General features: G+C 42.2%; 2 protein-coding genes across 7 annotated transcripts in view; one reads left to right on the top strand and one right to left on the bottom strand.

Annotated features, from left to right (window-relative positions):
* Window positions 1-5,166: 5,166 nt before the first annotated feature.
* ZAR1L (zygote arrest 1 like) lies at window positions 5,167-16,786 on the bottom strand. The gene is made up of 6 exons (XM_032149152.1): window positions 16,738-16,786; window positions 15,745-15,965; window positions 12,678-13,499; window positions 12,047-12,139; window positions 10,107-10,181; window positions 5,167-5,490 (listed from the first exon to the last, which is right to left on the bottom strand). The coding sequence occupies exons 3-6, from the start codon at window positions 13,329-13,331 to the stop codon at window positions 5,347-5,349; spliced, it is 966 nt and encodes a 321-aa protein (XP_032005043.1). The 5' UTR covers window positions 13,332-13,499; window positions 15,745-15,965; window positions 16,738-16,786; the 3' UTR covers window positions 5,167-5,346.
* A 144-nt stretch (window positions 16,787-16,930) lies between these two features.
* Window positions 16,931-26,735, top strand: part of BRCA2 (BRCA2 DNA repair associated) — a 90,692-nt gene continuing 80,887 nt past the window's right edge. For 4 of the 6 annotated variants that reach the window (XM_058437695.1, XM_032150520.2, XM_058437700.1 and 1 more), the window contains exons 1-3: window positions 16,945-17,078; window positions 17,831-17,936; window positions 20,803-21,051. In XM_058437695.1, the coding sequence (XP_058293678.1) occupies window positions 17,870-17,936; window positions 20,803-21,051 (316 nt within the window). In that variant the 5' untranslated portion in view covers window positions 16,945-17,078; window positions 17,831-17,869. Of the gene's footprint in view, window positions 17,079-17,830; window positions 17,937-20,802; window positions 21,052-26,735 lie in introns of all 6 variants that reach the window. The other 2 variants (XM_032150519.2, XM_032150518.3) reach the window with 1 other exon arrangement.

Here is a 26,735-nt window from a genome sequence, read left to right as displayed (position 1 = left end):
TCATTCTGGCTGCTATGTGCAGAATAGACTGCAGATGGGCAGAGGTAGAAGCAGGAAGACTAGAGAGACGGCTGTGGCAATAGTGCAGTCACCAGGCGATGCTGGCTTGGGCTAGGGTACTAGCAACGGATGTGATTAGTTGTGGGCATATTCTGGAAATAGTTCAGAGCTAGAGCTGACAGGGCTTACCAATGACACATGGAATGGGAGAGAGTTTAGCCCAAACATCTGGAGGAATGGAGTTGCCACTAACTGAGATGATTGAATGCATGTTTGGGAGGTAGAAACCAAGATTTATTCTTCAGACATGTTAACTTTGAGATGTCTGATATCCAAGACAAGCTGGTGAGTAAACAGGTGGATGTGTGAGTCTGTTGTTGAGGAGCGAAGTCTGGGCTAAAGACATACATATGGCATTTAAAGTCCCTGAGGAAAAAAATAGGATACTTCCCTGTCCCCAGCTGGGACTGGGATCTCTCATAAAAATTAGAGTGTAGGTAATGGGCTCAAAATTTCAGATGCAAATTAAGTCATGTCAGAGACTTAAAACCCCAACACTCAGCCTTCCTCTTAATTGATTTGATTGGTCTGAAGCTGTGCTCAAACTTCAGCGCTGTTTAAGGTTCCCCAGATGATTCTAATCCACTGCCAAGATTGGAACATTGCTTTCTCCTTTCTAGACCTAAGAATCACCCCAGGGTATTTGTCAAAAATGCAGAATCCCTCAGGTTGACCCCTCTAGTGACCAGTTTGGTAAATCCAGCTCAGGATCCCTCAAATCAGCATTGTAACAGCCACTCCACTTTGAAAGACACTGCAACTAGGAGAAACTTCCTGTATAGCAAAGTGCTCTTTTTTTTTTGAGACAGAGTCTTGCTCTTTCTCCCAGGCCAGAGTGCAGTGGCGCGATCTCGGCTCACTGCAAGCTCCGCCTCCCGGGTTCACGCCATTCTCCTGCCTCAGGACTACAGGCGCCCGCCACCACGCCCGGCTAATTTTTTGTATTTTTAGTAGAGACGGGGTTTCACCGTGTTAGCCAGGATAGTCTCATCTCCTGACCTCGTGATCCACCCGCCTTGGCCTCCCAAAGTGCTGGGATTACAGGCGTGAGCCACCGCGCCCAGCCGCAAAGTGCTCTTTCTTCTAAAGTACACCCCCAGTTGTTTTTCCACGTAGGCTGTTGTTGGTGTAGTGATTCTACCTAAATCTGTCATTGATGTTTTTGTAACTTTGTTTCCTATTTGAAGTCACTGTGAGTGACTAGAATTTACTGCATCCACTTACAGATCAGTTTCCTGGCAGATACCTCCTTCTCTGTCACCATCTTCTGTAATCCAGATCCTTCTTTTAACAGCAAACTTGAATGGATATTGTATTCGAATTTCAGATTCCAAGAACTTGGGCCACCTGGCGCGAACTTCCAGGAGCTCCTCGGCCAGGAGAATAAAGAGATTCCTCCTGGTCCCCTTTACTATGTCCAACCCTTCTCTCCTCATCTCTATTTCAAAAAGCCCAGAGACTTTGAAATTCTTGCCACCTGGCTGTACTAGCCACCTCCTTCCCCAGCGCCATCACTGTCATCCACAGCAGTGGCTGTGACTCTCAGCTGCATTAGAAGCATTTGGGAAGCTTTTTAAAAATTCTGAGGCTTGGGCCCCCCTCTGGATCCCTTAAATCCTTTCTAATGCTCCTCTGATGATTTTGAATTGCAACCGCGCTTGGGAACTGCTGACCTAAAGCCCGCCTGCTTCCTGCCCCTTATTCATCAGAGAGACTAGAGCTTCTTGCTCACCCCAGCTTCCGATGTCATTTCCAGGACTTCAGGAGTCTTGTGTATAACCTGTACGAAATCTTTTCTCTCTCATCCTGTTAACATTCTTACCTCCAGGCATTTTCACTCTTTTCTACCTTAGCCACCCAATTTCCTGGCTATACCAAAACCTGATCCATAGCAGTAAGTGAACCAGCTCCAGAATCCCACCTTCAGGCCCCCTACTCAGGAATTTTCCCAGTTCCCTTTTACTCCAGCCCCCACCCCTCTAACAATTCTCCCATCATGAATATCAGTCTGTGGCCCTCACAGGTCTTTACTCCCCTTTGGAGCATGTTTAAATTCCATGGGTCATTATAATCCCTCCCTTGCTGACATTCACAAGGGATGCCCTACCCCTGTCTTACTCAGCTGGTTAAACCCCAAGCCTGGTTGAACCTAAAACTGACTCTTCCCACACCTGCACCAGAAGTATGACATTACTAGGATGAAGACATTACTAGAATGCAAGTCACACATGCAGTGTCGCACTAATAATGACACTGGTAATGCTACATTTCTAGTAATATCTTCACTACCGGAAGTGTCTTCATTACTAGAAGTGTGACATTACTAGTATGCAACTGCAACCAAGAAAATCTCAAATCTCAACACTATCAGACAATCTTGTAATACACTTATGCCTTCCTGATCATTTCAATCTCCTAATGCCTCAGAGAGTTCTCATATTTTCCTCTCTTCTCAGCATCCTACCTGTCTCAGCTGATGGCTTTGCTTCATAATTCATTGAGTAAACAAATGAGTCTCACCTTCCCCACCAAAAATATAAAGTTATCTTTAACTAGCCCTATATTCTAGGTGCTTCATCCTTTTATAATCAAAGGGATATCACTGCTCCCCTCAGGGGCCATTTGCTCCACTGGCGCTCTGGACCCCATCTCTGCTGCCTATTCAAGGGCTTTGCTCCCACAGACATTCCCCTCTCTGCTCTGCCATCAGCTTCTCTAAATGATTCCCTTTAATATGCCAACATACTCTGCGCCTCCGCTTTCCCCAAATGCCATTCTAGCTATCACCAGTTTCTCTGCTTTCTTACAGCAAAACATCTAAGAAGTACTACTTCTGTTCACTATTTGGACTTTAACACTGCTTCCCTCCACACCACTCCATGGAAACTTCTCTCTTCAACCTCACCCATCACCTCCATGCTGCCAAATCCAATGGAGCTGTCGTCACCTTTCTCGACCTCCCAGCAGGATTTGACTCAGTCGACTTTCTTACCTTCTGGAAATACTGTTTCAGCTTCATTTTCATCTCATCATCCTCTTCCTATCCCTCTTGACCTCATCTTTCATCTAACCACTAAGTTCCTGCTGCTCCAAGTATAGTCTGGGGAACCAGCAGCATTGATGGCATCTGGGAGCTTCCTAGATTTGCAGTCTCAGACCCCAGACCTACTGAATCAGAATTTTCATTTAACAAGCTCACCCAATGACTCCTGGGATGTTAAGGTTTTAGAATCATTGCTCTAAGTGTTGGTATGCCCCAGAGCCCTGTGTTGTACTCCCTTTTTTTCCTGCTTCAATAAAACTATATTTTTTAATTTTAAAAATTTTTTTATTTCCATAGGTTATTGGGGAACAGGTGGTATTTGGTTACATGAGTCAGTTAATTAGTGGTCATTTGTGAGATTTTGGTGCAGGTGATTCCATCCAGGCCCATGGCTTTAAAAACTACTTGTTATCTCCAAATCTATCCCTAGCCCTGACTTATCTCCTAAATTCCAGATACATATACCCAATAGGCTACGTGACATCTCCATTTGGATGTCTCCAACACTTCAAACTTATGTTGAAAACAGAAGCCCATCCCCACATCACTAAATAGCTCCACTAAAATAAGAGGTAAATGTACTGAGCCCTCAAAGTGACAGGCACTAATTATTCTAAGTGATGAACATGCTTCAACTCCTTTAGTTCCTATCTCTTGATGGTGTGAGGACTATCACTATCCCCATTTTACAGATAGGTAAACTGAGAGAGAGAGTAACTTGCCCAAAATTATCCCTTAAGTATGGCACCCAGGATTTGCAATTATGTAAACTGACTCTGGAACATGCCTCCTACCTGGTATAGCTCTCAATTCCATTCACCCTACAGCTCAAAGCACAATACTGAGTCATTGTTTATTTCCTCCATCTTCCACTGCCAGCCCTGCACATTTTCAAACATTATATTAAACCCATGGATTTCTCTTCCTCTCCCTGGCCACCACCCTTGTCCAAGCCATCAGTTTGCTCCTGTGTTCATTAACCTCCCAACCGGTCTCCCTCTAAAGTGAGCTTTTTGAAGTGAGAATGTGTCTGCACTGTTGAAAGCCCCTCATGGGCTGTCACTTGCTTAAACATGGCCTTGAGAATCCTTTGTGATCAGAGCCCTGTCTTCCGCAGCCTGATGCCCCACGTCAGCCCCAGGGGGCTCCTATTCCTCAGCCCCTCAAGGCCTTTGCTCCTGCTGTTCCCTTGGATCAAAACTATCTTCTCCCTGCTCCCTTCATCCTGCAGGTCTCAATCTCATGTCACCTCTTCCCAGCCACCCTGTCTAAAAGGTTACTCTATCATAGCACCCTGTTTCCTTCATGGCATTTATCACAATCTGAACTGGAGAAGTATAAATGTAATTGTGAAAGCATGGAGCAAGTCCTACTCTACCTGGTTTAAATCCTGGCACTCTAAGGCCGGGCGCAGTGGCTCACGCCTGTAATCCCAGCACTTTGGGAGGCCGAGGTGGGCGGATCACCTGAGGTTGGGAGTTCGAGACCAGCGTGACTAACATGGAGAAACCTCATCTCTACTAAAAATACAAAATTAGCCGGGCGTGGTGGTACGTGCCTGTAATCCCAGCTTCTCGGGGGGCTGAGGCAGGAGAATCGCTTGAACCCGGGAGGCGGAGGTTGCGGTGAGCCGAGATCGTGCCATTGCACTCCAGCCTGGGCAACAAGAGCAAAACTCCGTCTCAAAAAAATAAATAAATAAATAAATCCTGGCACTCTGCTCTGGCCTCTGTGTGCCTCCATCTCCTCAACTATGAAAAGGTATAATAGCTCCTACTTCATATGGGTGCTGTGGTGAGTTATAGTAATGCACAGCACATGCTAAAGGCTGCTTCAGCATTTGCTATAGTTGTGTATACTTGAAGGAAGGACCTTGCCCCTTCATCATCTCTATATATAATGCTTAGAAGCAGTGCTTAGAACGTCCGACTTATAAAAATTTGTCAAAAGAATGGCTACTTTTCTTCATTGTTCTCCTTCATGTAAGTGACAGTATCTACCATTTCCCAAAGCCCTATATTGATGTTTTTACCCTAGGATCACCAATTAATGTGGCTTCATGGTCTAGTTCACATGCATTTATTTTATTCTATTCACATTGTACAATTGTTACACAATCTACAGAAAGTACAAAAGCCTAGCCATTTTCCAATGCCAGGTCAGAGCCAAGTTGCAAAAAAGGAAGACAGCACAGTAAGTTACAAGAAGAGCTCAGGGGTCCATTACAAGTCACACTGTACAAGTCACATCACATATTTAAAGCTGTAAATATTGCCACAGGAGAATCTCTTGTCTTTGCAGCGACCACACAGTTCCTGTCGATGAGGCCTCCTTAGATCAATGTGCCTCTTCTTTTGAGGACAGGAACAATGAGACTTTGAGCAGGTCTTTAGGAAACAAGAGTTTGGACGCTAAATGATCAGTTTAGTGTTTCAAATGTAATCCTCAAATCACAGTACTTCTCCCTATTACCCTATCCCTGAAACCTTCATCCTCTGAGTCCTACGAGAAGGCCAAGACCAAGTTGTACAAAATTACTTGTATCACAGTAAATGTCGGATATTTTTTCAAGATGAATGATCACAGAAGATATTCAAGAGAATACTGCAGAGCCAATCAAGACAACATAACGTAAAAGGAATTTAAGAGTTTTGTAGAATTTCTTCCCTATGTAGATTTTTACATTTGTAGCTGAATCAGTCAAGGCAACATAATATAAGAGAAAAAAATAAGTCAAGAGTTTTATAGAGTTTCTTCGCTCTGCAGATTTTTAGATTTGTAGGCAGGTCAGGGTGAGTGGCAGTGGGTAGGAATTAAATGAACATTTAAAAAAGACTAGAGCAGATGTTCTCAACCAGGGGTGATTTTACTCCCCCATCTCCAACCCCAGTGGACATTTGGCAATGTCTGAATATATTTTGGGTTGTTAAAACTGGGAGAGAGGGGTATTCTGGAGGAAACTAAATGTTTCTTTCCAGATGTGCCCAATCTTTACTAGGATCTAAAATAGTGCCTTTCAACCATTATCTCATTTCTGTCTTCCAATAATTAAAACTAATATCCTATGGAAACTGGTACAGTACCCTGGTTCCATCCCCCCAACCCTGCCATTCTATTTTCTACATGTCCCCTGGCCACATGGAATAAGTCAAGATTTACTTTTTTTTTCTTTTTTTTTTGAAATGGAGTCTCGCTCTGTCACCCAGTCTGGAGTGCAGTGGTGAGATCTTGGCTCACTGCAACCTCCGTCTCCTGGGTTCAAGCAATTGTCCCTGCCTCAGCTTCCTGAGTAGCTGGAATTACAAGCAATCGCCACTACACCCAGCTAATTTTTGTATTTTTTAGTAGAGATGGGGTTTCACCATGTTGGCCATGCTGGTCTTGAACTCCTGACCTGAGGTGATCCATCCACCTTGGCCTCCCAAAGCGCTGGGATTGCAGGCATGAGCCACCATGCCTGGCCAAGATGTACCTTTGTATATTGTGAAGATAGACATTTTTCTTCTTCTAAACGCAGTCTTAAACATGATTTAATCAAACTGTTCTGTTGAAGAATATGTCTCCTTATAAGAAAATTCCTTTTTTTTTTTTTTTTTTTTTTTTTTGAGACAAGAGTCTCGCTCTTTTGCCCAGGCTGGAGTGCAGTGGTGCTATCTCGGCTCATTGCAAGCTCCACCTCCTGGGTTCACGCCATTCTCCTGCCTCAGCCTCCCGAGTTGCTGGGACTACAGGCGCCCGCCACCACGCCCGGCTAATTTTTTGTATTTTTAGTAGAGACGGGGTGTCACCATGGTCTCGATCTCCTGACCTCGTGATCCGCCCGCCTCGGCCTCCCAAAGTGCTGGGATTACAGGTGTGAGCCACCGCGCCCGGCCCTTATAAGAAAATTCTAACAAGTGATATTCACATGGTGTTTACAATGTGCCTAGCACTCTTAAGCACTTTATATACATGAATTCATTTAATTCTCACAACATCCTTACAAAGAAAGGCTCAGTAAAATAAGGATTTACCCTAAAGGTTGATTTCTGCTTCTGGAAATGGTGGATTAGGTAATTCTAACCAAGCCTCCTGGATGACCAGAAAAGCTGAGCTAAAAATAACTGTTTGGATCACACAAATTATCAGAGCATTAGAGATGAAAACCCAGAAATAGGTGTGAGCTTGACTTCTGGGACTGCTTACTCTCACTATAGTTTTTCACATGTGTAGCTAGCACTCAATCAAAAATAAACAGGTACCGTATATGAGGAGACAGAACAACATACTTGAAAGCCAAGAGGACAGCAATAGACTCACAGGGTATTGAGTTAATGGAGTTCTCTGACCCAGATTTTAAAATCACTAAGTGCTAATATGTTCAAAGAAATAAAACTAATATTTCCAGCAGAAAAATTGAAGTTTTCTTCTAAGGCAATAAAAATTCTAGAACAGAAAAATACAACAAATAAAATCAATAGTTCAATGGATGTTTTAATCACAGATTAAAAAGAGCTGAGATGAGAAATACGAATGGAAGATGGTTTAGTAGATAATATTCAGCCTAAAGCAAGAAGAGCTAAAAGCATGGAAAATATAGATAAGCACATAAGAGACAGAAAGAAACATGGTGCAAAGGTCTAGTATGAGTAATTGGAAGAAAGAAGGAATAGGAGCAGAAGTAACATTTGAAAAGATAACAGTTAACAATTTCCCAAAAGTAATGAAAATCTTTAAGCTGCAGTTTCAAGAAACACTATGAAACTCAAGCAGGATAATTACAAAGAAACTACAACTAGGCACATCATTGTAAAACTGCTGAAAAGTCAAGGCAGAGAAAAGTAAGCAGATTTAAGAAGGGGAAAGAGAAGAGGAGATTACTTCAAAAGAGATGCAATAAGAGCTATATTGTTTCATAGAAACAATGAAATTCAGATCCTTAAAGGGCAGAAAGAACTATTTCCAACCTAGAAATTCTATATATACCCAGCGAAAATATCTCTTAAAAAGATATCCAAGGCTGGGCGTGATGGCTCATGCCTATAATCCCAGCACTTTGGGAGGCCAAGGCAGGTGGATAAGCTGAGGTCAGGACTTCGAGGCAGGCCTGGCCAACATGGAGAAACCCTGTCTATACTAAAAATATAAAAATTAGCCAGCTGTGGTGGCATGTGCCTATAATCCCAGCTACTGGGGAGGCTGAGGCAGGAGAATCACTTGAATCCAGGAGGTGGAGGTTGCAGTGAGCCAAAATCATGCCCCTGCACTCCAGCCTGGGCAATGGAGCAAGACTCCATCTCAAAAAAAAAAAAAGATATCCAGACAAAATAGAATTTGTCACCTCCAGACCAATACTATGGAAAATATTAAAGTTCAAGTCAAAGGAAAGTGACCCTAGAAACAAGATACAAAGAATAACAGAAAGAATGTATAGCTAAAACTAAATGAATACTGACTATAACACAATAATCTTATAAAATTTTAAATATAGGTAAAATAAGTATACAATAATAGCATATAAGGTAGGATGTAGTTACAGTGTTCTGGAGTCATTGCATTGTCTGTGAAAGGCAAGATTAGGCTGAGTGCAGTGGCTCATGCCTGTAATCCCAGCACTTTGGGAGGCCAAAGCACGTGGATCATGTCAGGAGTTTGAGACCCGCCTGGCCAACATAGTGAAACCCTGTCTCTACTAAAAATACAAAAATTAGCCAGGCATGGTGGTGGGTGCCTGCAGTCCCAGCTACTTGGGAGGCTGGGGCAGGAGAATCACTTGAACCCAGGAGGCAGAGCTTGTAGTGAACCAAGATTGCACCACTGTACTCCAGCCTGGGTGACACAGCAAGAGTCTGTCCCAAAAAAAAAAAACGCAAGATTAACAATTTAGACTTTGACAAGTCAGACAGTCATGTTATTTGTATGGCAACCATCAAAAGGACATTAAAAAATGATAGAAAAGAAAACTGAATATTAAAAAAAATTCAAGTGAACATAAAAGAAAAAGTGGTGGAGAAAAAAGAAAATACATTTAAACCCAGTTTAATAAGTAGTTATATTGAACATCATCATCAGACTAAGAATATCAGACTAGAAAATCAGAGGATGAATCACTTATAAGCTAGTTTTCAAAATGTCAATTAATTTATTAATTATTTTTGAGATGGAGTCTTGCTCTGCTGCCCAGGCTGGAGTGCAGTGGCACCATCTCGGCTCACTGCAGCCTCCTCCTCCTGGGTTCAAGCAATTCTTCTGCCTCAGCCTCCCGAGTAGCTGGGACTACAGGCGCCCGCCACCACGCCCACCTAATTTTTGTATTTTTGGTAGAGACGGGGTTTCACTATGTCGGCCAGGCTGGTCTTGAACTCCTGACCTTGTGATCCGCCCACCTCAGCTTCCCAAAGTGCTGGGATTACAGGCGTGATCCACCATGCCTGGCTCATTTATTTCTACTAATTATAGAAAAAGAAGAAATGTTTTTAACTAAGGACTTAGGTTAAAAAACATATTGATTATAAAAAGCAAGTTAAGGATCTCACCTAGTTCTGTGAATTTCTAAATATTGGAGACATCATAGAATCCAGTCAGAGCTCTAATGCTATCCATCTAACCTTGGGAAAGTTACTTGAACTTAGCTTTCAGATCTATAAAATAGGAATAACATCTCCCACAAAAATTAGATGACAGGAGGTAATGCATGTAAAGCACTATCTCAAAATTTGGCATGTAGTAAAAAATTAATAGCAGTCACCTTTTACATTACTACATTCTAACTATGCCCAGGGTGTCAGAGGAAAAACAAACACACCCCATAAGGCAACTTGAAATAGTGAATCTTCCCCTCTTTCCCTTCAAAAAAGATGCAAACTAGAATTTATGCTTTGATTGTTCTAAAATATAACATTTCAAACATACAGAACACTCACATACCAATATCCAACTCTACCAAATCCTGACATTTTGTCACAGAGGCTTCATTTTAGTAATGAAACATTACAGACACAATGGAAGTGTTTCATATGCTCACCTGACATTGGATTGCTTCTACTCGATAAGGGTTAAAACTCTTTTGGCATTTACAACAGAGTTGTTTGAAATAAACCTAAAGAGAAATATGCTTTTTTTTAAATACAAGCTTTTATACACACCCACACCCTGCAAAATCTCCCAGTTCTTAAGTAATCCATTGTATCTTGCTTTTACCAACCTCTACCCTTGCCTTGCCTTTTATCTTGCTTTTACCAACCTCTACCCTTGAGGTTTCAAGGTGTACTAGTTCTTATTAATCACTTTTTCTTTGACTCTAATTTTCCTTACCCATAAAATTGGAATTTTTTTTTTTTTTTTTTTTTTTAGAGTTTTGCTCTTGTTACCCCGTCTGGAGTGCAATGGCAGGAAATCGGCTCACTGCAACCTCTGCCTCCCAGGTTCAAGTGATTCTCCTGCCTCAGCCTCCTGAGTAGCTGGGATTATAGATGCCTGCCACCACACCCGGCTAATTTTTTGTATTTTTAGTAGAGACTGGGTTTTGCCATGTTGACCAGGCTGGTCTCAAACTCCTGGCCTTAAATGATCCACCCACCTCGGCCTCCCAAAGTGCTGGGATTACAAGCCTGAGCCACCGTGCCCAGCCAGAATAATGCTATTAATACTTACTTTTTCCATAGTTCTGAAAACTCCCTAATAATGTACACCAAGTACCACAGTAGATACTGAATGGGAAGTGGCGGTCATACTTTTTGTCCTTATCTTTTAGCTCTTACATGTTTCAATTTTCAGTATTTCCTGGCTTACACTTTAAATTACTTGTGGTTACCCATCAATACCACCTGCTTTCTAAGCTTTGTGCAATTTCCTGTGCACATTTTCTCTCTGCCTTGCTTGGTGAACTCTTCCTCCTATTTATTCTTTCAAATCCTGCTTGGACATCAAGCTGTCTTCCCTCAGACAGGGCTAATCCCCTCCTTCCTGTGCTATCTCTGCGCTGCTTCCATATGAAGGATGCTACTGCATGTATTGCCAAATTACATTTTGTTTCCATCACTCGTATCAAAATAAATTCCTTGAGAACAAGTCCTGTGTTTTGTTCTTTGTATCCTAGTGCCTTGGAATGTTTGAATTAAACTCGTTTTTCTTCTGGCAAGAGAAGGAAGTAAATTCAACTTCGACTTTAAAAATCTATTCACTCTCTAGGTCTCTAGTAAATGGCTAGTGTGAGAAGTCAAGTTTTCATCCAGAACTCAATGCCTCTTTGCCCTCTCCACAGTCCTTTGGCCAGTAAGGCAATTTCTAAACATGCGACAGCACAGGGCGTTCACACTCAAATTCTTATGGAGGTTAATAACATCGGGCCACGTAGACTGTTGCAAAACGAGGTGCACAGGGCAAGGAAAGGAAGAGGAAGCCTTAGGGGCAGCCTGCTGTTCTCATTCTCAAACGAGGGTCTCTAATGACCAGAGCCTACAGGATTCACGAAAATGCAGAAATGCAGAATTTAATGTGCAGTCTTTTCCAATCCTAATATGTTGGCAATTAAATTAGGAAGGGGGCAAAAGAAACCTTAGGCGTAGCCTAAGTCTCTTACCGGCAAATCTTTACAGTAAGTTTTTTCACTTATTGCCCCACCTTGTGGACAAATAGTGGAAATTTCCTAGCGCTAAGGCCCAGACCTGTTCCAAGCATACCAACTAAAAAACGAAAACTTCCAATGTAGACAAGAACAAAAGTTCATCTAAGTAATCTGACATTTTGTCATATATAACGCCAGAGTATGGTTCGGAAACTCAGGTGGACAGTCCGATTCAGTTCCATTCCTTCACTGAGCACTTCCTGTACACCTGGCACTGAGGATGCCACCAAGATCAAGACAGGACTATGACAGCCATGCTCCCTCAGGAATCAGATTCTTCCCCGCTTAACATCTGTGCCCACCCCATCCTCCTCTCACCTCCTACTCTTTTTACTTACCTTGTTCGTTCCAGAAATGCACCACACGTAAGCACTCTCCCACCTGGTCTTACAATCTTTACAGTGGAAATAGCCATATTTTGGTTCCAAAAACTGAAAATAAAGAAGAAAAGTACTTTACCATCATGCAAGGGGGAAAAATCCAGATCCTTCTTTATGACTTTGTATAAGGAAAAAAAATGACTTCTTTAACCTCACTTGTATCTATTCTCAAGACTACTGCATTGACTCAGTTTCTCATCTCTCTTAAAGATTACTCTGGGATTCTTCTTGCTGCCGTCTTTTGTACTTTCCCAATCCATTTTCCACAATGCTACCGGCACAATCTTCCCAAAACGAAAGTCTGATTTCACGTATCACAGACTCGAAGCCCTTCTTCGTCTCCAAATTCCCCAATAGCAGTGGTTGCCAGACTGTTGGTTTTCACAGGCTTAGTTGGGTTGGCACCTATTTTACCCAAAACTTACCAAACATATAGGCCACGTGATATACATATTTTCAGAGCTCCCTCTCCTTCACCAAGTACATGGAAGAAGAGAGAGAAGATTTTGCGCTTATTGCCCCCATAGATGGAAAAGGAGGGAGGGGATGGGGCTGGTCGAGGACTAAGAAGGGGGAAGAGAGGATATACCTGGAAGTTGGGCCTCCGGAGCGGCTCGGAGGCGGCGTCTCCAGGCACCTGCTTGCTCGTCGTTTCCTGAGGGCACGGGGCGTCTTTCTCCCCCGATTCCTCCGGCTGCCCGGGCTCCTCCTGCCTGTGAGATTCTGACCTCCGTGGTGGTGGCTGCGGCTGGCTGGCCTCCGCAGGGCCCGGGAGCGCCTTGCTCTCCGCGTCGTCCCCATCTCTCCGCAGGCGGATCAAGCCCCTGCGGCCGGTGGCGGGCGAAGTGACCCTGCAGGCTGGCAGGGGCTCCCGGGGGTCTCTGCCGTCCCAGGGGGAGCAGCTGCTGAGGGTGCGAGGCCCCAGAGAGCACTGCACAGCCTTGTCCACCCGCGGGCTCACCTGCACGCCCACCTCCTTGGTGTTGAGCTTGCACAGCCGCGGGCTCAGGCTGGGGTTCATCTGTGAGAGAATGGCCTTAAGCTGCGCCCTCTTGTAAGGGTCCATGCAGTAGTCGGGGGCGTTCGCGGGCACCAGCAGCCCTGGCCTGGCCAGAAAAGTGGGAGGACCCATATTTTGCCTCCAGTCTGGCTGTTTGTGCCCTGAGAGTCCAGGCTGGCCCAAAGGCACTGTGTTCCCATAACCCTGGTACAAGCCATAGGGAACGCGGACAAAGCGCTCCATCCGCTCAGGAGGTGCTCAGGCGCAGCCTATATCCTAGCCAGTTTGTTTGTGTCCTTATTTTGCCTTCCTCCTTCATCCGCCCCTTCTCTCTCCTCGTCAGGTTGGTTCAGATTCATTCCTGGCTTCTCCATTTATTTCAGATTCTAATGGGAGCTGCTACCTATTACCCTGATTGAGGGAGAGAAGCTCTATCTACAGATGTCTAATTGCCACCTGATTCCTACCTAATTGCTTTTCCCTACCTCTTCAATTCACTGTTCGGGAATCTTTTTTTCAAAGCTGTTTTTCATTTCCAGCTTATTCACACATATGCTTTAATTAGTGATTAATTCATATATTCCTGTAGTGACCATTCTAAAGATCCTTTGTAAGGTAATGTGGTAATGTTAGATAATGTTGTAAGGTACAGCCATTATGGACAACAGTATGAAGGTTCCTTAAAAAAGTTAATAGAAGTACCAGATAATCCAGTAATCCCAGCACTGGGTATTTACCCCAAGGAAATGAAATCAATATCCTGAAGAGATACTTTCACTTCCTTGTTCATTGTAGCATTATGCACAATAGCCAAGTTATGGAAACAATCTAAGTGTCTGTTAACAGAAAAATGGATAGAGAAATTGTGGCATGTATTTATACAATGGAATATTATTCAGCCTTAAAACAGGAAATCCTGGCCGGGCGCAGTGGCTCACACCTGTAATCCCAGTAGTTTGGGAGGCCGACGCAGGCAGATGACCTACAGTCAGGAGTTCGAGACCAACCTGGCCAACATGGTGAAACCCTGCCTCTAATAAAAATACAAAAATCAGCCAGGTATGGTGGCACGCTCCTGTAATCCCAGCTACTCGGGAGGCTGAGGCTACAGAATCGTCTGAACCCAGGAGGCAAAGGTTGCAGTGAGCTGAGATCACACCACTGCACTCCAGTCAGGGCAACAGAGAGAGCAAGACTCTGTTTCAAACAAACAAACAAATAAACAAAAAACAGGAGATCCTACCATTTGCAATAACATGGGTGAAACTGGGGGACGTTATGCTAAGTGAAATAAGCCAGATAGAAAAATACTGCATAAACTCACTGATATGTGGAATCTGAAAAAGTCAAATACATAGAAGCAGAAAGTAGAATGGTGGTTACCAGGGACAGGAAGTTGGGAGGAATGGAGAGAGACTGGTCAGAGCCTAAAATGTTACAGTTAGGTAGAATGAATAAGTCTGGAGATCTAATTTACAGCACAATGACTACAGTTAACAATACTGTATTTTATAATGGAAAGTTTCAAAGAGAGATTTCAGGTGCTCTCACCGCACACAAAAGAAAGGTAATTATGTGAAGAGAGGGATATGTTAATTGCTTGACTGTAGTAATCATCTCACTGTGTACATATACATGTTGTGCACATTAAATATATAAAACTTTCAGGAAATAATGGTTTTTTGGGTTTTTGTTTGTTTGCTTGTTTGAAATGGAGTTTCTTTGCTCTGTCTCCCAGGCAGGAGTGCGGTAGCATGATCTCGCCTCACTGCAACTTCCACCTCTGGGGTTCAAGCGATTCTCCTATCTCAGCCTCCCGAGTAGCTGGGATTACAGGCACATGCCACCACACCCAGTTAATTTTTGTATTTTTAGTAGAGACAGGGTTTCACCATGTTGGCCAGGCTGGTCTCGAACTCCTGACCTCAGGTGATCTGCCCACCTCGGCCTCCCAAAGTGCTGTGATTACAGGCATGAGCCACCATGCCCAGCTGGAAATAATGTTTTTAATAAAAATTAAAGCATATTGTAAATTGAATACAAATAGTAAATTGAGCAGCTGCACTAGAAGAGAATAAGTAAGAAAGTCTATTATGGTAGAGCTAATAAGTGGCAAGTCCCTGGCACAAAGAGAACAAGAAACATAAAGATATGGGGGGCTGTATATAATGACAGAAAATGTTATTTCTGAGACTTGTGTGACATGCCACGGGTTCTCATTAGTCCACTCCTAGTGAGACACCCCTCCCCCCAAAAAAGGGGACAAAGCAAATTGTTCTGATTTATAGGGTAAATAAATCACACGTTACTTAAACGTATGAAGTCAAATGGACTAGAATTCAAACCTGGGCCTTACTACCAGGCACATTACTTAACTACTTGATTCAGTATCCTCATCTGACAATACTGACCAATTTATAGGATTACTGTAAGATTAAACATGATATTGCTTGAAAACCCAAAGCAGAATACCTAACTCATAAAATGTTTGGTAAGTGGTAGCTGTTATTAGTAAGGATCACAGATGTATTTCTTTGTGAATTAGACTTAGAGCAAAAGCTTTATAATCTATCTGGATTAGTAAGGCCTCCTGCTACAACTAAGGATTACTGATTATCAAACTAAAATTGTCCCTAAGGAACCAAGTGGAGCCCACCCTTTTTCTAATCCAAGGTTGCTTCTGTTTACTGCTCAAGCACCTTCTGGAAGCAGCGAGGCCCCCATGGGAGCAACTCTCACTGAATCCATTTGAAGGCTTTGTAGGTCTTACAACAAACCCTGTTCAGCCTTATATTAGGCATGTTACAGAACCAACAAATTCGGAGATGAAGTCAGGTCTTCCAGTTCAGCCTGCGAGGAAGACAGGTGATCCGAATCCTAACAATGCAAAAGATGGGCCGGGCGTGGTGGCTCACGCCTGTAATCCCAGCGCTTTGGGAGGCCGAGGCAGGCGGATCACCTGAGGTCGGGAGTTTGAGACCAGCCTGACCAACACGGAGAAACCCCATCTCTACGTAAAAATACAAAATTAGCCATGCGTGGTGGCGCATGCCTGTATTCCCAGCTACTCGGAGGCTGAGGCAGGAGAAGCACTTGATCCCGGGAGGCGGAAGTTGTGAGCCGAGATCGCCCCATTGCACACCAGCCTGGGCAACAAGAGCGAAACTCCGTCTCAAAAAAAAAAAAAAAAAAAAAATGCAAAAGATACTACCAAGGTCTGCGGAGCGAGGTACCTAACACTTCATGAGCGAGTTAAGATGGGTTTCACAATTTTTCAAGCAAGGAAACGGGCTCGGAGGTCTTGAACACCTGCTACCCAATAGCAGCACAGCTACTGGAACTAAAATACTCTGATTTCAAATAACAGCCCCGCCCACTACCACGAAGTGAAATCATCCACAACCACACACCGACCACTCTAAGCTTTTGTAATATCGGCTCGCTTTGGGGAACAGGTCTTGACAGAACATCCCTTTTAAGGTCAGAACAAAGGTCTTTCATAGGTCCCAGGTCGTGTCCCGAGGGCGCCCACCCAAACATGAGCTGGGGCAAAAAGAAAGGGATGGGGGACTTGGAGTAGGCATAGGGGCGGCCCCTCCAAGCAGGATGGCCTGGGTCTCTTAAGGGTCAGCGAGGAGAGAACACACACTCCAGCTCCCGCTTTATTCAGTCAGATACTGACGGTTGGGATGCCTTACAAGGAATTTCCTTTCGCCACACTGAGAAACACCCGCAGCGGCCCACCCAGGCCTGACTTCCGGGTAGTGCGTGTGCTGCGTGCCGCGTCACGGCGTCACGTGGCCAGCGCGGGCTTGTGGCGCGAGCTTCTGAAACTAGGCGGCAGAGGGAGAGCCGCTGTGGCTCTGCTGCGCCTCGGGTCTCTTTTGCGGCGGTGGGTCGCCGCCGGGAGACGCCTGAGGGGACAGATTTGTGACCGGCACGGTTTTTGTCAGCTTACTCCGGCCAAAAAGAACTGCACCTCTGGAGCGGGTTAGTGGTGGTGGTGGGTGGGGACGGGCGCGTCTTCCGCAGTCCCAGTCCAGCGTGGCAGGGGAGCGCCTCACGCCCTGGGTCGCAGCCGCGGCCTCTTGCCCTTTTGTCTCTGCCAACCCCCACGCATGCCTGAGAGAAAGGTCCTTGTCCCGAAGGCAAATTTTCGCCAAGCAAATTCGAGCCCCGCCCCTTCCCTGGGTCTCCATTTCCCGCCTCCGGCCCGGCCTTTGGGCTCCACCTTCAGCTCAAGACTTAACCTCCCTCCCAGCTGTCCCAGATGTCGCCATCTGAAATTTCTTGGAAACACGATCACTTTAAGGGAATATTGCTGTTCTGGGGAAGTGTTTTACAGCTGCTGGGCACGCTGTATTTGCCTTACTTAAGCCCCTGGTAATTGCTGTATTCCGAAGACATGCTGATGGGAATTACCAGGCGGCGTTGGTCTCTAACTGGAGCCCTCTGTCCCCACTAGCCACGCGTCACTGGTTAGCGTGATTGAAACTAAATCGTATGAAAATCCTCTTCTCTAGTCGCACTAGCCACGTTTCGAGTGCTTAATGTGGCTAGTGGCACCGGTTTGGACAGCACAACTGTAAAATGTTCCCATCCTCACAGTAAGCTGTTATCGTTCCAGGAGATGGGACTGAATTAGAATTCAAACAAATTTTCCAGCGCTTCTGATTTTTACCTCGGTCACATAATAAGGAATGCATCCCTGTGTAAGTGCATTTTGGTCTTCTGTTTTGCAGACTTATTTACCAAGCATTGGAGGAATATTGTACGTAAAAATGCCTATTGGATCCAAAGAGAGGCCAACATTTTTTGAAATTTTTAAGACACGCTGCAACAAAGCAGGTATTGACAAATTTTATATAACTTTATAAATTACACCGAGAAAGTGTTTTCTAAAAAATGCTTGCTAAAAACCCAGTACATCACAGTGTTGCTTAGAACCATAAACTGTTCCTTATGTGTGCATAAATCCAGTTAACAACGTAATCATCGTTTGCAGGTTAACCGTATGATAAATATAGAACCTCTAGTGGATAAAGAGGAAACTGGCCCCTTGACTAGCAGTAGGAAGAATTACTAACAAATCAGAAGCATTAATGTTACTTTATGGCAGAAGTTGTCCAACTTTTTGGTTTCAGTACTCCTTATACTCTTAAAAATGATCTAGGACCCCCGGAGTGCTTTTGTTTATGTAGCTTACCATATTAGAAATTTAAAACTAAGAATTTAAGGCTGGGCGCGGTGGCTCACGCCTGTAATCCCAGCACTTTGGGAGGCCGAGGTGGGCGGATCACTTGAGGCCAGGAGTTCGAGACCAGCCTGGCCAACATGGTGAAACCCTATCCCTACTAAAAATACAAAAAATGTGCTGGATGTGGTGGTGCGTGCCTGTAATCCCAGCTACTCGGGAGGCAGAGGCAGGAGAATCGCTTGAACCCCGGAGGTGGAGGTTGCAATGAGCCAAGATGGTGCCACTGCACTCCAGCCCGGGCCACATAGTGTGACTCTGTCTCAAAAAAAAAAAAAAAAAACTAAGAATTTAAAGTTATTAACTTATTTAGAAATAATGAAAGCTAACCCATTGCATATTATCACAACATTCTTGGAAAAATAACTTTGAAAACAAGTGAGTGGAATAGTTTTTCATTTTTGCAGTTCTCTTTAATGTCTGGCTAAATAGAGTTAGCTGGATTCACTTATCTGTGTCTAATCTGTTACTTTGGTAGAAGTATATGAAAAAAATTAACCTCACAGTTGAAAAAAGAAATATTTTAATAGTCTTCAGTTACTTTTTGGTATTTTTCCTTGTACTTTGCATAGATTTTTCAAAGATCTAATAGATATACCATAGGTCTTTCTATGTCACAACATCGTGCAGTGATTATTTGGAAGATAGTGGTGTTCTGAATTATACAAAGTTTCCAAATATTGATACATTGCATTAAACAGTATTTTAAAAATCACATTCATTAATATCACCATGGATGTCAGAAAAGTCTTTTAAGATTGGGTAGTAATGAGCCACTGGAAATTTTAATTTTCATTTGAAAGTTCACATTTCGTCATTGGCAACAAACTCTGTTTTCCTTGCAGCAACAAGATCACTTCATTGATTTGTGAGAAAATATCTACCAAATTATTTAAGTTGAAATAACTTACTCTGTCAGCCGTTCTTTCAAGTAAAAATGACTTTTCATTGAAAAAATTGCTTGTTCAGATCACAGCTCAACACAATGAGTGCTTTTCTAGGCAGTATTGTACTTCAATATGCAGGAGTGCTCTATGTATGCTTCCTATTTTGTCAGATTATTAAAAGAAGTGCTAACGCATTGAGCTTTAAAATTAATTTTTACTGCTTCATTAGGACATTCTTACATTAAACTGGCATTATTATTATTATTATTATTATTTTTTTTTTTTTTTTTTTTTTTTTTTTTTTTTTTTTTTTGAGACGGAGTCTCGCTCTGTCACCCAGGCTGGAGTGCAGTGGCGCAATCTCGGCTCACTGCAAGCTCTGCCTCCCGGGTTCACGCCATTCTCCTGCCTCAGCCTCTCCGAGTAGCTGGGACTACAGGCGCCCGGCTAATTTTTTTGTATTTTCAGTAGAGACGGGGTTTCACTGTGGTCTCGATCTCCTGACCTCGTGATCCGCCCGCCTCGGCCTCCCAAAGTGCTGGGATTACAAGCGTGAGCCACTGCGCCCGGCCTATTATTATTATTTTTTAACAAGGACACTCGGTGGTAAGGAATATAATGACTACTAGTATTAGTTTGGTGCCACTGCCATAACTCATGCAAATGTGCCAGCAGTTTTACCCAGCGTCATCTTTGCACTGTTGATACAAATGTCAACATCATGAAAAGGGGAAATGATTCCATAGTGTTATTATGAAAGTAGTTTTGAACTGCAATGGTAGAGGATGGATAGCTCATAATACAAATTTGTCATTTCCCTTTAAGAGACAATTCCCATTTTATGTGAGAGTCCACATGTTCTTCATACCCATAGATTTGCCACATCTTGTGTACTCTTCAGAATTATTTGAATTTTATCTGTGGAACGTATTCTTTTTTTTTTTTCTTTTTTGAGATGGAGTCTTGCTCTGTTGCCCAGGCTGGAATGCAGTGGTGTGATCTCGGCTTACTGCACCCTCCGCCTCCTGGGTTCAAGTAATTCTCCTGTGGCAGCCTCCGGAGTAGCTGGGACTACAGGCGTGTGCCACCACGCTCAGCTAATTTTTGTATTTTTAGTAAAGGCAGGGTTTCAATGTGTTAGCAAGGCTGATCTCGATCTGACCTCGTGATCCGCCCGCCTCAGCCTCCCAAAGTGTTGGGATTATAGGCGTGAGCCACCGCACCTGGCCGAATTTTATCTGTGGAATGTATTCTTAATGTGAATAGTTTTTGATTCCGAACCATGAATAATAAGAAAATAAATAAAATTTAATTAAATGAAAACAAAAGCTAATATATATAGCTTTTAATAATATAGTTAAATGCCATCTTGTCACTTTTGTGAACTCTTGTTACATCTTTCCATAGATTTGCAAGAGAATGGATTAATGATCTTATTTAATTAATATGCCTTAACAAAAGTAATCCATAGTCAGGATCTTAAGCATTTTTTTCCTTATGATCTTGAACTGTTCTGGGTCAAATTTGTCTGTCACTGGTTAAAACTAAGGTGGGATTTTTTTTTTTTTAATAGATTTAGGACCAATAAGTCTTAATTGGTTTGAAGAACTTTCTTCAGAAGCTCCACCCTATAATTCTGAACCTGCAGAAGAATCTGAACATAAAAACAACAATTATGAACCAAACCTATTTAAAACTCCACAAAGGAAACCCTCTTATAATCAGCTGGCTTCAACTCCAATAATATTCAAAGAACAAGGGCTGACTCTGCCGCTGTACCGATCTCCTGTAAACGAATTAGATAAATTCAGATTAGACTTAGGTAAGTAATGCGATATGGTAGACTGGGGAGAACTACAAACTAAGAATTCAGGCAAACCTGTGTTGAAATCTTAGCTCATTCATTAATTTTGTCATGCTGGGCAAATCAGTCTCTCTGGCCTCACTTTCCTCACTCGAAAAATGGAGACGATGAAAATAATGTCTCATAGGTTTGGATTAAATTAAATAATGTAGGTACTTAGTAAATGTTCTCTTTCATCCCTCCTTTGATAAATTTGCCAGCTGAGATTTCCTGAATTATGTCTTTCTTATGCCAAAAAAACCTAGGACTTGTTTTGACGTTAATTAAACTAAACTGTATTTCTGCAGGCTATCACAGAGGACACAGATTATTTTACCAATACACTATAAGTATCATGATTTGGGAGTAGTTTCCCTGGCGTAGGTGCCGCATGTTTCTAAGCAATTATGTAATAAGATTATACATTCAGTCATTCAAATAATTATTACCTACTTGACGTAAGTAATGAACTTTCCCTTTTCTTCAGAGTATTAATCTCTAGTAAGCGGAATAAAGAGTACACAGTTAAAGTATAGCGTAGGGTTGAATGTAGTATGTGCCAAGAGAAAAATATAAAAAAGTATAATGAGAGTTCAGAAGAAAAAGCAAATAGTATTGGGCAAAGTTAGGCAATTATTCCTTTGAGCTGAACCTTGAAGGATAGGTGAGATTAAGAAATTTGAAGATGTGGTAGAGTGATAATGCTCTAGGCAGAGGGAACAACATGAGGAAGAATATGTAGTTTGTTCAGAAAATAGCAAGTAATTCAGGTTGGCTTTGGTTGTTTTGTATATGAAAGGGACCAACAGACAAGGCAAAAAGGCAGACTAAAGGCAGGCATTGAATGCTAAGCTAAAGAAATTGAATTTATTTGGTTGGTTGTTGAGCAGAGAAATCACATGCAAATTTGATCATGGTACTTATTGTGTCAAACCTTTGATCACCTCCCTTTGTCCTTACAGCAAAATCTAAACTTGATACAGCTTTCAAGCTCCTTTGTGATCGGCCCTTGATTTACTCTCTTGGCTCAGCTTGCCATATTCATCCTCTCACCTATCTTCATTTGCCATTCATTCCTACTGAATTTCTTTTCGTTATCAAAACCACCATGCTCTCTGGCCCTTTATTAAACATATTGTTACCTCTACCCACAACTTACTTTCTTCTTCCCTACTTTTTGTCTAGCTAATTTGTGTGCTCATCTTTCAGATCTTGGCTTTTTTCTGCTTCTGAGAAATACTTCCTGTCTGCCCTCGTTGAGCTTCTGGTGAAGGAGACATACATAAGCAATTATAGTGTGATACATGCTTTGAAAGAAATTCATGGCAATGGGGAGTGCATATACAAAGGGAATATAGGTAATGGGCATATGTTTTCATGTATGTTATTGGATACCAAATAGTATACATAGGATTCAGTAAATATTTGTAGAGTGAGTATTAGTATTATTTGCTTTAGAAAGCCTAATGATCAAACAGCAGTCTTTGGAGATAACTTTTTCAAAATGTCATGCCTGTGCCATTAGAATCTTCAAGACTGCTCATTGAAAGGAGTCTTCCAGGCCCCACGATGAATCTCTTAATTTATAATATCTGGAAATGATGCCCATGAGTCTACATTTTAAACTACCTGAATGATCCCTATAGAAAGGGAAAACTGGAGGTAGGAAGATGAGTTAGGGGATGTGTGATGGTCTAGGTGATAGAGACAAGTGCCTGAATTACAGTAATAACAGTGAAAGTAGATATGGGAGATAAAACTATAGGACCCTGCAGTAGTCTAGATATGGAGGATTCAAAAAAAAGGAACAAATGACAGGGCAAAGCATATTTAGAGCACAGTAGTAACAGTCATAGAAATGGATAAGGGAGTCATCCATTCCACAATACTTACTGCTTACTTGTGTCTGGCAACCTGCTCAGCGTTAAGGATACAAATGTGAATAAGACGTCCGTTGACCTCTAAGTACTCAGTCTTGTAAGCATGTCTTGTAAGCACATCTTGGTTGCTTCCAGAAAAATAAATATACTAATGTGATATAAGAGCAGGTACTAAGTGCATGAAAAGTGAGCAGCCATCTCTCTAGTTGGTCAGAAAAAGCTCCCATAAAGCAGTTTTTGCTGAATCTTGAAAGATATACCTAAGGTCAAATGGTTAATTCTTTAATCGTAACCTGCTAGAATTGATCTATAACCAAGGAAGGATAGTAAGGAATTAATAAGGCCACTCTCAACTCACTGCAAAGGAGTTAACTTTTTGAAGCCTATAATACATAAATCTGCTGACTAGTCTCTTGAGACCTTTTGCTTTTAAGTTTACTTTAGATTCAGTGTTGAAAAGTAAGAGTAATAGAGTTAGGCTGTGTTTTTCAACCTGCTTTGTTCAGTTCTAACATGTAATATATATATTTTTTAAATTATTCCTAAAGTTTTGTGAGGAATTGTGCTGTTCCTGCCTCTCAGCAGCCCTTCCTTTGGCATTAAATTGTATGCATTTCTCTTTTTTTTTTTTTTTTTTTTGAGACGGAGTCTCACTATGTCACCTAGCTGGAGTGCAGTGGCACGATCTCGGCTCACTGCAACTTCCGCCTCCCGGATTCAAGCGATTCTCCTGCCTCAGCCTCCCGAATAGCTGGGATTATAGGCATGCGCCACCACCCCCAGCTAATTTTTGTATTTTTAGTAGAGATGGGGTTTCACCATGTTGGCCAGGATGGTCTCGATCTTTTGACCTCGTGATCCACCCGCCTCAGCCTCCCAAAGTGGTGGGATTACAGGCGTGAGCCACCTTGCCCAGCCTAATCATATACATTTCTCTTACCATTCTTCAGCTTATTAATGAGATCCTCAGGTTATTTGGGAAATGTTTATTTGGTAATTAACTTTTTTTCACCTAGTTCATTTTTTAAACTTTTTTTTTTTAAATAGCAGGGTTTCTTTTCATTGTTGAACTAAAATGGATGTGTTATTATTAACTGAACTCCTTAGTTTACATTAGAGTTCACCCTTTGTATGGTTCTATGGATTTTGACAAATTGTATAATGTCATATATCTACCATTATGGCATTATACAGAATAGTTTTGCTGCCCTAAAAATCTCCTGAGTTCCACCTGCTCACCCATCCCTCCTCCTGAGCCCCCTGGCAGCCACTGATCTTTTTACTGTTGTATAGTTTTATCTTTTCCAGAATGTCATGTAGTTGGAATCATACAGAATATAGCATTTTCAGACTGGCTTCTTTCACTTAGCAATATGTCAAGACCAGCTTGATCATAGAGACCCTAACCCAGCGGCACTAGAGGAATTAAAGGCACACAGAAATATAGCTGTGTGGAGTGGGAAATCAGGGGTCTCACAGCGTTTTGACAGCAAGCCAGTGATAAGCATTGTTTCTATAGATTATAGATTAACTAAAAGTATTCCTTAGGGGAAATAAAGGGATGGGCCGAAGTAAAGGGATGTGTCTGGCTAGTTATCTGCAGCAGGAGCATGTCCTTAAGGCACAGATCGTTCATGATAACGTTTGTGGTTTAAGAACGCCTTTAAGCCGTTTTCCGCCCTGGGTGGGCCAGGTGTTCCTTGCCCTCATTCCGGTAAACCCACAAGCTTCCACGTGGGTGTCATGGCCATCACGAACATGTCACAGTGCTGCAGAGGTTTTGTTTATGGCCAGTTTTGGGGCCAGTTTATGGCCAGATTTGGGGGCCTGTTCCCAACAGCAGTATGTGTTTAAGGTTCTTCCATGTCTTTTAATGATTTCATGCTGAATAATATTCCATCGTATTGATGTACCACAGCTTGTTTATCCATTCATCTATTGAAGGACATCTTGGTTGCTTCCAAATTTTGGCAATTATGAATAAAGCAGGTATAAATATTCACATACAGGTTTTTATGTGAACATATTTTCAACTCATTTTGGTTCACACCAAAGAGCACGATTGTGGGATCATATAGTAAGAGTATGTTTAGTTTTATGAGAAACTACAAGCTTTCTTCCAAAGTAGCTGTTGCGTTTTGTATTCCTACCAGCAGTGAATAAGAGTTCTTGTTTTTTACATCCTTACCAGCATTTGGTATGTCAGTGTTTTGAATTCTAGCCATTCTAATAAGTGTGTAGTGGTACCTCATTGTTTGTTTTATTTAATTTTTTTTTTTTTGAGACGGGGTCTCGCTTTGTCGCCCAGGCTGGAGTGCAGTGGCGTGATCTCGGCTCACTGCAAGCTCTGCCTCCCGGGTTCACGCCATTCTCCTGCCTCAGCCTCCTGAGTAGCTGGGACTACAGGCGCCCACCACCACGCCAGGCTAATTTATTTGTATTTTTAGTAGAGACGGGGTTTCACTGTGTTAGCCAGGATGGTCTTGATCTCCTGACCTCGTGATCCACCTGCCTCGGCCTCCCAAAGTGCTGGGATTACAGGCGTGAGCCACCGCGCCCGGCCTGTTTTACTTTTTAAAGTCAATTTTCTTTCAATAATTATCTACTTTTTAGTATCTTTAGTTAAAAATCTCATTAGAGAAGGAGGTTGGATATTTTGTTGAAGTGGGGTTTTTAAGTTACACATACATTTGCTTTATTAATGATTATGTCTAGTCCATGTTAACTGGAAAAATGAGAATATAATGAGACATTTTATTTATGCTGCTACAAATAGTTTTAAATTTGGTCTTCACTTTATTTTAGTAACATTGATAGAGCTTATTTTTCCCAAAAGCTAAGTTAGAGATTATAGGACCAACCAAAGCAACTATTTTCTAAGAGTAATAGTAAGTGCCTCAGGTGCCACGCCAAATTTGTAGTTACCATCAGCTATTGGAACCACATGAGTACTTAATGCCCTGGAGAGTCAAATATAATCTACTCTAATACAGAAAATAGAAATATTGAAAAACTGTAAATCGGATTTCATATTGTTAAAACCGCCTATAGCTTTAGAAACTGAACATTATATTCTTAGAAAATGGATGTGTTCAATAAGAACAGAAATTATGTATTACTGTCTGCAACTCACTTTGTCTAATTATATCCAATTTATTCATCCAGTCAATATTTCAGGAGTGACTAATATACCAGACATTTTTGTAGTTGCTAGGGATACGGTGATAAATAAGACAAAATCTCTACCTCAGATTGCTCACAGCCTAGTAGGGGGAAAAAGAACAGTGTATGATCAAACTCTTCAGGGAACACATAGGAGGGGCAAACACTTAATCTCACCTTAGGGATCACTAAAGTTTTTTGGAGGAGGTAGTTTTTAAATGGAAGCCTGAAAGAGCTGTTCCAGGTCAAGAGAAACAAAGAAGGGGAAATAGCTTATACAAAGTCCTAGAAATTAAAGAAAACATTCTTTCAGGATATGCAAATGGTTGGGTATGGCTAAAAAGTAGACTGTAAAAGAACGGCATCATAAAAATTAAGTAAATTGTCACATAAATATATGTATTTCTTATGTACCCACAAAAATTAAAAATGAAGAAATTAAGTAAATTGTGAAAGGCCTTCATACTATGGAGTTTGACTTGATCTTAAAAAGTAAGATCTTGAAAGGTTTTCAGCAGAAGTTATATGGTCAGATCTGGTACATTGGTAGGCTTTCAGTAAATGTCTTCCCTTACTCCTTTTTTCTCTTTCTTTTCTTTTTTTGTTTAAAGCGACAAGATG

The sequence above is a fragment of the Hylobates moloch genome, unplaced genomic scaffold, assembly GCF_009828535.3.
Source record: "Hylobates moloch isolate HMO894 unplaced genomic scaffold, HMol_V3 SCAFFOLD_4, whole genome shotgun sequence".
NCBI classification, from domain to species: Eukaryota; Metazoa; Chordata; class Mammalia; order Primates; family Hylobatidae; genus Hylobates; species Hylobates moloch.
The sequence above is the reverse complement of the archived record's forward strand: the minus strand, read 5'-3'. Positions and strand labels throughout refer to the sequence as shown.

What these genes read in the sequence shown, in the direction of transcription:
- ZAR1L (XM_032149152.1), bottom strand. Translation starts at nt 13,331, where the DNA reads ATGGAGCGCTTTGTCCGCGTTCCCTATGGCTTGTACCAGGGTTATGGG. An exon ending in GCATTTCTGGAACGAACAAG is followed by an intron (nt 10,182 to 12,046) that starts GTAAGTAAAAAG and finishes ATTTCTCTTTAG; the next exon opens with GTTTATTTCAAACAACTCTG. An exon ending in TAGAAGCAATCCAATGTCAG is followed by an intron (nt 5,491 to 10,106) that starts GTGAGCATATGA and finishes TGTTTCCTAAAG; the next exon opens with ACCTGCTCAAAGTCTCATTG.